General features: G+C 32.2%; 1 protein-coding gene across 2 annotated transcripts in view; it reads right to left on the bottom strand.

Moving 5' to 3' along the window:
* Positions 1-10956, bottom strand: part of LOC117167570 (kazrin) — a 182226-nt gene that overhangs the window by 14932 nt on the left and 156338 nt on the right. For both annotated transcript variants that reach the window (XM_033352604.1, XM_033352605.1), the window contains 4 exons: positions 8822-9089; positions 8016-8363; positions 7706-7829; positions 6533-6677 (listed from right to left, as the gene is read on the bottom strand). In XM_033352604.1, coding sequence (XP_033208495.1) covers positions 6533-6677; positions 7706-7829; positions 8016-8363; positions 8822-9089 — 885 coding nt within the window. The remainder of the gene's footprint in view (positions 1-6532; positions 6678-7705; positions 7830-8015; positions 8364-8821; positions 9090-10956) is intronic.

The following is a 10956-nucleotide window of genomic DNA, read 5'->3' as shown; positions in this document are numbered from 1 at the left end:
GTAATCCACCCTATAAGCACTGAGAGGTCTTCAGTGTAACTTTGGCTTAAAATGTTGCGAATAGCCCCCTGCTCATTAATATCCAGGGTATATTTAAGAAATGTTTGTTTTTAATTATTTGAACGAATTTTTAAAAAAGTACAGTAGTTATGAGAACAAATCTATAAATAGGTTTTGGAAAGTTTGAACCAAAATAAGAATTTTTTGCGTTTACTTTATCGGACTTTTTGAATAACTATGTGTGCAATATTTTATACATAGTTGTTATAAAAGGGCATTTTTTGAATATGCATTTAATATCATATTTTGCTACAAGTGGGTAAAATGGTAGATTGTGAAGAAGCATTCATGTGACGCGCGAACGAAGCAAGTGCACAAAGAATGCCACTTCACAATGAAATATTCTCCACGAATGCCATATACTATTTTGTAAAACATCTACGCGAAAAAGCCGAATCTTTTCGTCTGAAAATAGTGGACACGGATAAAAATTGACTCTTTTGCAGAGTGTCCATCTGAGTTGTAGATAGCACTTCCTCACTACTGAGAAAAATATGCTATTTTTCAACGCCCATGTCAACGATTGAGAAATCGCTCTTTTTACCCATTATTTTCAGGCAAAAAGTCCTCTTTTTCGCGGATAATCGCCTAATAGCAAATATGTCAACCTTAGTGCAAATTTAATTGTTTGTAACACTATATCATGAAAACGGTTATTTGTATAAAGCAGTGTACACGACAGAAAGTTTTGTCTTGGTTCAAATTTTCCGAAACATATTCTATAGAATTTTCTTCACAAATGCTATGTTTGCTTTGGAAAAACTTGTTTTAACCATTTACAACCAACTTTTCGAAAGAGTACCTTATATATTCATAACCAGAAGGCTTTTCTCGATATTGTTTTTAGACCAAAGTTATCCAATAGACCTCTCAGTGCATACAGATATATTAGTGGAGGCTGGATTATGGACTCTAATGCGCAAAAAGAAAATATGAAAAGCGACCGTATTTTCTTTTAGAAGACACGAAAATTATAGGACATAAATTTCCCTATGAAGTGGACACATCAGAGCCAATTAATTCCGAGAATGTAACATCGAGCAGTCGAGAGATTGACAAAGTTAGCAAATTAGAAAAAGACAAAAAGAATCATAATGCAAGATGGCGTGACTCATGGTTCCATAAATTAATCAATGTTACCAGTTTAACATTTTTAAAAGTCTCGTAGTTAGTTGTTCGGATTAATTTTCCTCAATTAAGTTTCTGCTTTAACCTTAGGGCGTCTACTAAAACTTTTAAAAATATTCCCCAAAAAATATTCGGGCTATTAAATTCATTTTATTAAAAAACTTTTATTACGTTTTTGAGTTAAAATGTTCTACTGATGATAAATATACTTCTTTTTTTTAACTCAAGCGGAAATTTATTTCTCTTATTACGTTCTGTATAGTTCTTAAGCATTTTTCATTAAAATTAAAGGCAGTACGATTTTTTAAAATTTTGTTGAAAGCGAAATATTATTCGTAAATATAAATATTTTATTAAAAAGACCTTTAATAAAACTGAAATTCACAAAAGGAAATTTAATACCTTAAAGAAGGTTAAAATCACCTTATAATGTTGTATTCATTGTGACAACAATTTTAGAGAAAATATACACTTCTGCGAAGAAACATTTTATTTTACCGTATTATTTGTATTGTTTTTAGTTTTGATGAAAGCTTAAAACATATGTAAAATAGGAATTATTAACCCACAATCATCCTGAGGACATGTCCATTTAAGTATTTCGAAAAATGTAGATTATTGTAACAAGATAAATTATCTGTATGAAACTTTGCACTGTATATTGCAAAGCAGTTTATTAAAAATAGTTAAAATGTGTCTTGTAATATAAATTTCATTATGCATATTTTATAATGACACGTTCTCGACATTTATCAGTGCAGACAGACACCCTGAGTTTTGGAAATAAGAGATTTTTGTAATTTATTGGTAACCAAGAATGACGCCAGAATGACTAAAGAATTAGACGTGTGTTTTAGATAGCGCAGTGCAGTGCAGGCAGCAGCTGTGGGCTACGGCTCAGCTAGATGAAAATTTGTCGACATTAACATGAGTTATTATTTTTTCAGTGTATTTTAGAGATTTTGCTGATAGATCGAATAGGCTGCAGATCTAGACAACTCGCTGACACTGAGCAAGAATTTAACTTGGAAGAAAAAGGACTGAATAATGTTTGTATATGTACATTATGTCGGCTGTATTGTATATAGTATGCGTATCAACATGCGTGTAATCGTGGTTGATCCGGTATAATATGTGTGATTAAGAGTACATTTAAATTTAAAACTACCACCTCGATCGAACTTGAGAATTCATTGACTAATCAGTCTTATGTTACTTTTTATGCATTAATGTTACAATATTACATAAAATTTTTGCTCGGATCCAAGCTTTGAAATAAAAAATTAAAATGATAAAATATATAGTTATGTTACTGAAAAGTTAAATCTTTACAATAATTTCGATCGAGATGGTCAAACGATAAATTCTGGAAGCATAGAGAGACGTAATGCGTTCGAAGGAAGTTTTGAAGGCTTCCATTATTCAATAAACACTAAAGTAGCTTGCAGACACTTTTGGAATTGAAGCCTGGAGAAAATTTAATATTCCACTAAAATTTGAAATTTCTTTATATTTAATATTCAACAAAAATTCTAATTCAAACTAAATGCAGCCGTATATATTTACACGATGGCATTTACACAACCTTAATGGAAGATTATTACGCGAAGTTACACTCTAATTGCACATTTTATCCTTTTTAAAAGCGTTTATCACGGAAATCAACATTATTTGAGAAACTTTACGACAAGCTTTTAGAAATTATCAGAGTGGTATTATAAAGTATTTTATTTGAGAAAAATTAAAAACTATTCAAAAGAATTCTTGATTAACATTTTTTAGAACTTTTCTTATGCTGACATAATAGTAGCGATAAAACGAAAAATTTGGGACTGGTTGAAATTGTAACATTTTTTAGCAAAGCTTAAAATCTCGCATGTGGGTTGCTTCTGACCTAAAAAAGTTTTAGGATTTTTTAAAGAAAGAAAACAGGTATATATTAGTTTAAAATCCGGTATTTTTCAAAATTATAATGATATTAATCTTTTTTTTTTTAATTTGAATTTTGTTTTCATGTTGTTTTGAAATCCGCAACTAAACGATTACAAAGTTGACAATTAACAAAATAAAGTACTGGATTAAAAAAATGTGCCCGTCCGTTTTCCAACAATAAATGCTGAAAAACTGCTTGGCATCCGAATTGTAATTTTTTTAGGTCATGAAGAAATCATATTCTAAAACATCACTCCTGTTGCTAAGAAATGCTTGAAACTTGGTAAATTAATATTGAAAATATGTAGGTCTACCGGAAATCATATTAATCCTTAGAATTCGATAATAATTCACTTGAATAAAACTGAATTTATTTACTGTTTTAAAGAGATGTAACGTAGATGAATTTAGAAAAATGCAAGTAGATTCAAAATGATTAAGAAAGAGCTGTATACTGAAATTCAGTATGGGCTAAACTCCTGATGAAAATATTATCTTTAAAAATATAAATATTTTTATTACAGCGATGGCTTATGTTGATTGATTGAGGATAGGTGTTAATGTTTCTTTTCCATTTCCCTAGTAAGAATTTATATCTAATAATCGTGCCACGCTCCAACACAGTTACCAGGAATTCTACGCACACTCTAAGGACATGAAGTCTTCTTTGAGTCTCAACTAAAACATCGACTATAAAAATACAGGACACGACTGTTACGAGCAAGCTTTAGCGGCATAACAGCGATCTGATAGAGTCGCAAATTCAGAGGGCATTAATATTATTAAAACGAAAGTGGGCGAACGTTATTTAATTTTCTTCACACGCATTTTTAATTTTATCCCAACAACGCCACTCATATTGAGACTTCACTATGAAAGGAAAATCCGAAAAATATGCTAAATTATGATTAATGCTTCAATTTCAATTATGAATATATTAACTCATTTTAAAAGGGTTTTAGCGGTAAATTTATATATTTTTTAATTTACGCGGGATAATATATTTATGTTGAAGAGTGTAATTCGCGAAATGAAGTAAAGTTCTTCTCACATATTTTATAATTCAACATTTTATGGCATTATTTGTTTGAATTAACTGATTTATTTGATAGTTTACGTGCAAATTTCATAAGCTTTCATTTCCACTTTCATGTCTGACGCAAGAGGCCGAATGGTAAATATTGATGAAACGCGACATGCGAGGCGACAATGGAAAATGTAACGAGACATGCACGTTTTATCACCATTAAATTTTCTATGGTCAGTATAGGCATTCAAATAAGTACCTTTTTCCACACGTGCAAAAAAAACCCTTTTAATGTTTCTAAAATATGCCGAAAGTGACACTCTGTTTATTTTCTCGCACACTTTTTTTCCATGCTACTCACTTTTGTGCACACTATTTTTGTTCTTCTGTCTTCTCAGATAGCGTCAACTTTCGACATACTTTACAAGGATCAACAGGGACCTTTTTTGCGATTTTTACAAAACAACAGTATTAAAACGCTAGCAAGAATTTTGTATTACGCTCATCCGTTGAAATTCATTTTTCGTGTTTTGAAGTTTATAAGAAAAAAATAATTTCTTTACTTTGTCAAGAGTTGATTAAATTTGAAGAATCGACTCAAAGAAAGTCGCATGCACAGGTTATTAAGTCACTGAAATGTATGTTCATAATGTCAGTTTTTTGGATTCCAAAATTTGTCTGCGGTAACGGGCAAATCGGATTTTGTATTTATAATTTTTTTTTCTTTCATTTTCTTAAAAAAAAAGTATTTAATATTAACTTTCTATTAAGTAAATAATACTTTCTAGGTTATTCTATTTAATTTCGTTGACAGAAAAACAAAATTCATTCAAATAAATATACATGAATATTTTAATGCATTTGGAAAGTTGTATGTTAACCTAGGGGCTTAAAAACAATTATTTTGACCATTTAAAAATTTTAATATATTGTTTATCCCGAAAACACTTTTATCGTGAGATACAACAGACTGATTTTTAAATTTTGAACACTTTAATTCCATAACTGAAAATAGCTTAATAGCTAATTTTAGCGTTTTGCGAACAGGAATTATTCAACTCTTTAAAATATATTGTATTTTCTTTCTAAAACTATTCGGATTATGTACTTATTATAATTTCTACTATAAATAAATAATTATTATTATATAAAAATTGAATACCGAGTTTAGATGCTTAACAGTAGGCTTTTTTCAGAGTTCCCATAATTATTTAACACAAAGAGCTTAACCTTGATGTCGAATTAGTATTTCAATTTGAACGTTGAAATTAAACTCTTTTAATCTGAACGCTACCGCGGACGAATTTTAGAATTAAAAAGGTAATAATATGAACATATATTTCAGCGAGTCAAAGCCTCTGTTTATACAACGTTCTTTAAGCCGACAATTTAATTATAAATAATTTAAATTTGTCATTGACGTATCGCATGTTTCGTTGCATTGAACTTTTCACACATTTTGAAACTCAAGAGGCAACTGTCCGCAAAACTTTGTTTGTTTCTATAACTTTTTTGCATCCCTGCTTAGTAAGATTAGTGATAATTAATAGTGAATATTTAGTATATAAGTCTTTTGAAAACATTTCTCAAATTTTTAAGAATGTTGCAGAATATTTATATTGAAAAAAAGTTAAATACGCCTGAACCCTGAATAAATTAGAAATCCAACTGAGACAAATATTTGTTCGGACCAAAAAAAGGGTATTGATATTTTTTCAACAAAACTTTTGTTTGATTTAACAAAAATTTAGTTAATAGGAAAAAATACAAGAAAAAGTTTGTCTTTAATACCGGCGCGAGAAATGCGATTTTAGGCTCCTGGTGCGAAACAGTAAAAGTGATAGATTTCATAATCGATGATGAGTCCTTTTGATAATGCTTACTTTTCCACCAGGACTCTACTCGGGCAGAACAGCATCTTGGAACCCATCACTTTCCTTGTTTCGCGCCAGGCCCCGAAATCGCATTCCCTTTCGCGGCATGTAAAGAAAATAATATGTTAACCAAGTGATTCCCAACACGCATGGTTACCGCGCTCGCTTCGCTTCCGCGGCAAATTCATGTTAGTTGGGGAGCTCCTAGTTCCCCCACTCGGTTAATAATACACTATTACTGACTAAAAAGAATAGTTACTGATGCATTGTTATTTTACCTGTTGCATCGTGCACTTATGAATACAAAGTGCAGCATTATTCCCATACTGTATTTTTATTTATATTTAAGCAGGGACGCAAAAATGAGTGTTACTTGCCACTGAGGATCAAAATGTTAAAGTTCGTAGATTCGATGATTTTCCTAATTTTGAAGGGGAACTGGGGAAATATAAAACACTTTGATTAGTGAACGTTCTCCAGCGTGGCATCTGGATGACAGTAGACTGAGTACCTTGCTGGAAGCACAAGACCATCTAGCTCCGCCGTGAGGTGTCGTCGAATCATATGCTTTGCAGGAGGAATTCCTAAAGCTGTCGCCATCGTATCTCCGGTGAAAGATGGCTCTAAAACCACCAGTGCACCATGTACCCCAGAATCTGCAAATAATTTCTCAATATTTTCAATTCAATAGTGAAAGCTGTGTGTCCATCGTTATATGGACGACTTCCAAGTATAAAGAAATTCACTTAGGGCCATGTGATGAGTGGGTCACGTGACCAGATTCCTACCTTACCAACACTTTTTTTATTTCCTAACTTATTATCACACGAAACGCCACATGCAGGTGAAAATTTGGAATACGAAACAAGAAGCACTAAGAATGGTGGGTCTGGTCCTAAATTTGTATAATTATGAAAAAAAATTTTGTTTGTGAATAAGTTTTTTTGCTTTTTTCATAATGATTGAAATTTAGAACCAGACCCGCCTTTCTTAGTACTTCTTATTTATTATCCCAAATTTTCAACTCGATGTGGTGCTTCGTGTGAAAATAAGTTGGGTAATAAAAAAAGTGAGGTTAAGGTAGGAATCTGGTCACATGACCCACTCGTCACATGGCCTTAATGCCAAAGAGACTACTTCGAAAGATTATAAAAGGCATTGCTGTATTTCTATAGTTGCGTAATCACCTTTTTCATAGATAAGTGTAAACTTTGAAGTTTTTTGTAACTATTTTTTTATCATTTAGATTGACTATCGGTGTAAAACCCCTAAATATTAAAATAAATATAGCGAAGAAATGCAAAGTGTCTTTTAATTGTAAAATTGCAGTGTTGAAAAATCTCAGGAATAATGCAATGAAAACTCGTAATCGGGTCTAAATTTCGTGAAGCAAGGACATGAATGACATTAAGGATATAACTTTTGAGTTTCCGTCGCATTTCCAACTGAGTCATATGCTCTTTCACTGTGCGAATACTGATTTCAGTTTAAAACGTTTGAAATGAAATATTATTAAAAACATTTGCATCTGTGCGTTTTAGTATGCAGATAGAAGACTATAGATGAAAGATTAAATCTAAAGTTATTTAAGTTTCAAGATTACGTTTAGAAGGATTTTCAGGAACAAAAAGTAACTAATTTTAAAAATATTTTTTGTTACTAATAAGTTTTTATAAAATTTTACCTTTTAGATTGTCGGCGTACTCAGTCAGGTCGATACTTCGCGCCCACCGAATGAACCTCTGATTCGTCCAAACCAGAGGATCAATGTTGATTTGTTCGCAATTATGCCTCCTAACCGCTAGAGCCTTAAAGATGATTATATTATCAAGTATTGTTACTATAGATCAGCAATACTATTTTTAAGAAATCTGATCATTTTAAGAAATATTTTCTAATTTTTTAAAAATGGATTTAAGTTTTTTGCGCCGTTGCTTACTGTAGCATAGGTAAAGGTGGTAAATTAGATGGGTTTCGAATTTTTGCTGACTTACCTGTCGATCGTAGTTGAGCATGCGGAGCAAATGAATCCCATGAACTATACTTGCTTGATGAAACTTTCTAGTCACGCCAAGAAGCTTTTCAAGTTCTTTTTTGCTAAGATGATCCAGCATGCGCGCATCTACCATATTAGTGGCAAAACTTTCTGAATATTGAGCAAGTCCAAGGTCGGGCAGCCACTCAGAACTGACCCAAGTATGTCCTAGTTGTGCGATACAAGGATATCGAACGAGATTCGGTTGCCGATGTTCTTCGATCGCCAGTCTTAACTTTTTCCTGTGCAGAGGGTGAGTCACCCCAAGACCCGCCTCTAACTCAGCATCACTCAATTCGAGCAAAACCTGAAATTTATTTTAATTCATATTTTTTTATTATTTCATTACAATTTCTAGGGATTAAATGTGCACACTCGTTCAAATCTGATGAAACTGTACTCAGTTATCAAATTATCTGAACTTGTAATGTTTTTTGGAATTCCAGAAATCTAGTGAAATATCTGGTCATTCTTTGAAAGCCAATGTAGCGATTGCAATTAGCAATTGCAATCCCTGTAATCTTTTAAGATCTTCTCAAATCTAAATATACTTTTAAACTCGTTTTCTTTACTAGATAGATTATCAAATTTAAAGGAGTGAAATTAATCTTTAAATTCAGCACAGACAAAATTCTGAAATAATTGAAAGATATAAAATTTGCAGCCATAATGAATGTGAGAAAACAATTTTTATTTTTATTTGGCGCTTGAATTTTAACTGATGCAAAAATTAATAATTTCATCACTGTGCTGCTAAAACATTACCTTGCCAGATTTCACATTTTCAGCACATCGCGGTCCATATTGAGGCATACCAAGTGCCACTTCCAGCCACGCTAAAACCGTTGGAGCTCTCCATCTCTCCATAGGAATCGATGCAGCTTCCCTGAGTAGACGAAGTTTCTCGGCATATCCCTCCTCCGTAAGTGGCGACCGTGATCGATAGGGATCGAATCCTTCCGGACCTTCATTCCCCATACCACCGCCTCCGGAACTATTTGCTGCCTTCCGGTGTCGTGAACGGGCGAATACCCTGAGAAATAAGAGAGAAACGCATGACTTAAGATTTTTCATGACTCCGGTAAAATAAATAATGGTTGAGGCAAAAATATCCATGAAAGAGTAGATAGGAAAAAAAAGTTTCAATATATAGAATCTTCCCGGACATACACTTTTATTTCAATATAATTTAATTAACTTTTACATCGTGGAATTTATAATAATAACTAAGATACTTAGAAATTATTAAATAAAACAATAAAAAATCCCTTCATAGAAAGTGTCCTTAAGCTCGTTGGAACCAGGACCCAATTTCAAAATTCACTAGAAGTTCATACGCGCGCTCTGCGCGTGACCGCAACTAATTTACATACGAACATTTTATTTTGAAATGAAGTTCTATAAAATACAACGATATTCATTTCTACTTTAATCACTTTTTATTTTTATTCTTTAAATAATGAATAGTTTTTGTAAATTTGAAAATCAACGTAGAAAAGAGTCATCGGATCGACATTCTTAGTTGACTCAGTAAACAAACGATTTGACTCGTAGTAATAAGGTCAAACTATGAATTTTTAAAGTGACATTATTTAAATAATTAATAGTTGTTGTAAATTTACAAAGCTGCATAGAATAGAATCATCGGATAAACATTGTTAGTAGACTCCGTAAAAAAATGGACTCGTAGACAGAAATCCAAACTCTTAATTTTTAATCGAAATTGTTTAAATAATTAATGGTTTTTATTTGCAAAGCAACATATAAAAGAGTAATCGAATCGACATTCTAACTTGACTTCGGAAACATATTGACTCGTAGGACAAAGGCCAAACATCTATTTTTTAAATCGAAACAGTTTAAATAATTAATATTCTTGGAAATTTTCAAAGCATCGTAGAAAAAAAATCATCGGAAAAACATTTTTAGTTAATTCTGTAAAAAATTGAGCTTATTCGTAGAAAAAACACCAAACTCTTAATTTCTTAATCGGAGTTGTTTAAATAATTAATAGTTCTTGTAAATTTACAAAGCAACATAAAAAAGACTCATCAGATAGAAATTCATAGTTATCTCCATAAAGAAATTGATTTGTAGAAAAAGGGTCAAATTCTTAATTTTTAAATTAAATTTGCTTACATAATTATTACTTTTTGTAAATTTACAAAGCAACATAGAAAAGTGTCACCGGATAAACATTGTTAGTGGATTCCGTAAACAAATTTAATCGTAGCAAGAAAACCAAAGTCTTCATTTTTAATCGAAGTTGTTTAATTATTTAATAGTTCTTGTTTCCAAAGAAACATAGAAAAGAGTCATCATATATACGAGGTGTGTTCAAAAAGTAAGGTGACTTTTCAATTTTCGCGGGCTACACACATTCAAGTTTTAAATTTTTTGTTTTGTTGTGTTGGTACACTCGTCCCGATCATATGTTCACAGTTTTGACTATATAGCTCGTGCTGTTTTTCTGGCAGAGGCGTAAAAGGTGAGAAGGGTTTGGTGTGCTCGGCGATTTTCTTCTTTCGAAAAAAATGGAGAAAAGAGTTTGCATTAAATTTTGTGTGAAAAATGGAATCCAGTGCTCTAAAACTCTTGAAATGTTGACAGTTGCATACGATGAGTCTACTCTGCGTAAGAAAAATGTGTATAAGTGGTACAAGCTGTTCCAAGAAGGTCGAGAGGATGTCGAAGACGAACCTCGCCCTGGACGTCCCAGCACGTCAACAGCAGATGAAAACGTTCAAGCAGTGGAAGAAATGGTGTTAAAAAATCGCCGAATTACCATCAGAGAAGTAGCTAAAGATGTTGGCATATCGGTTGGCTCATGCCATGCTATCTTTTCGGACGTTTTGGGCATGAGACGTGTGTCAGCGAAATTTGTTCCAAAACTGCTTAAT

The sequence above is a fragment of the Belonocnema kinseyi genome, chromosome 2 (assembly GCF_010883055.1).
Source record: "Belonocnema kinseyi isolate 2016_QV_RU_SX_M_011 chromosome 2, B_treatae_v1, whole genome shotgun sequence".
In the NCBI taxonomy this organism is placed as follows: domain Eukaryota; kingdom Metazoa; phylum Arthropoda; class Insecta; order Hymenoptera; family Cynipidae; genus Belonocnema; species Belonocnema kinseyi.
Note: the sequence above shows the minus strand (reverse complement) of the source record. Positions and strands in the feature narration are given on the sequence as shown.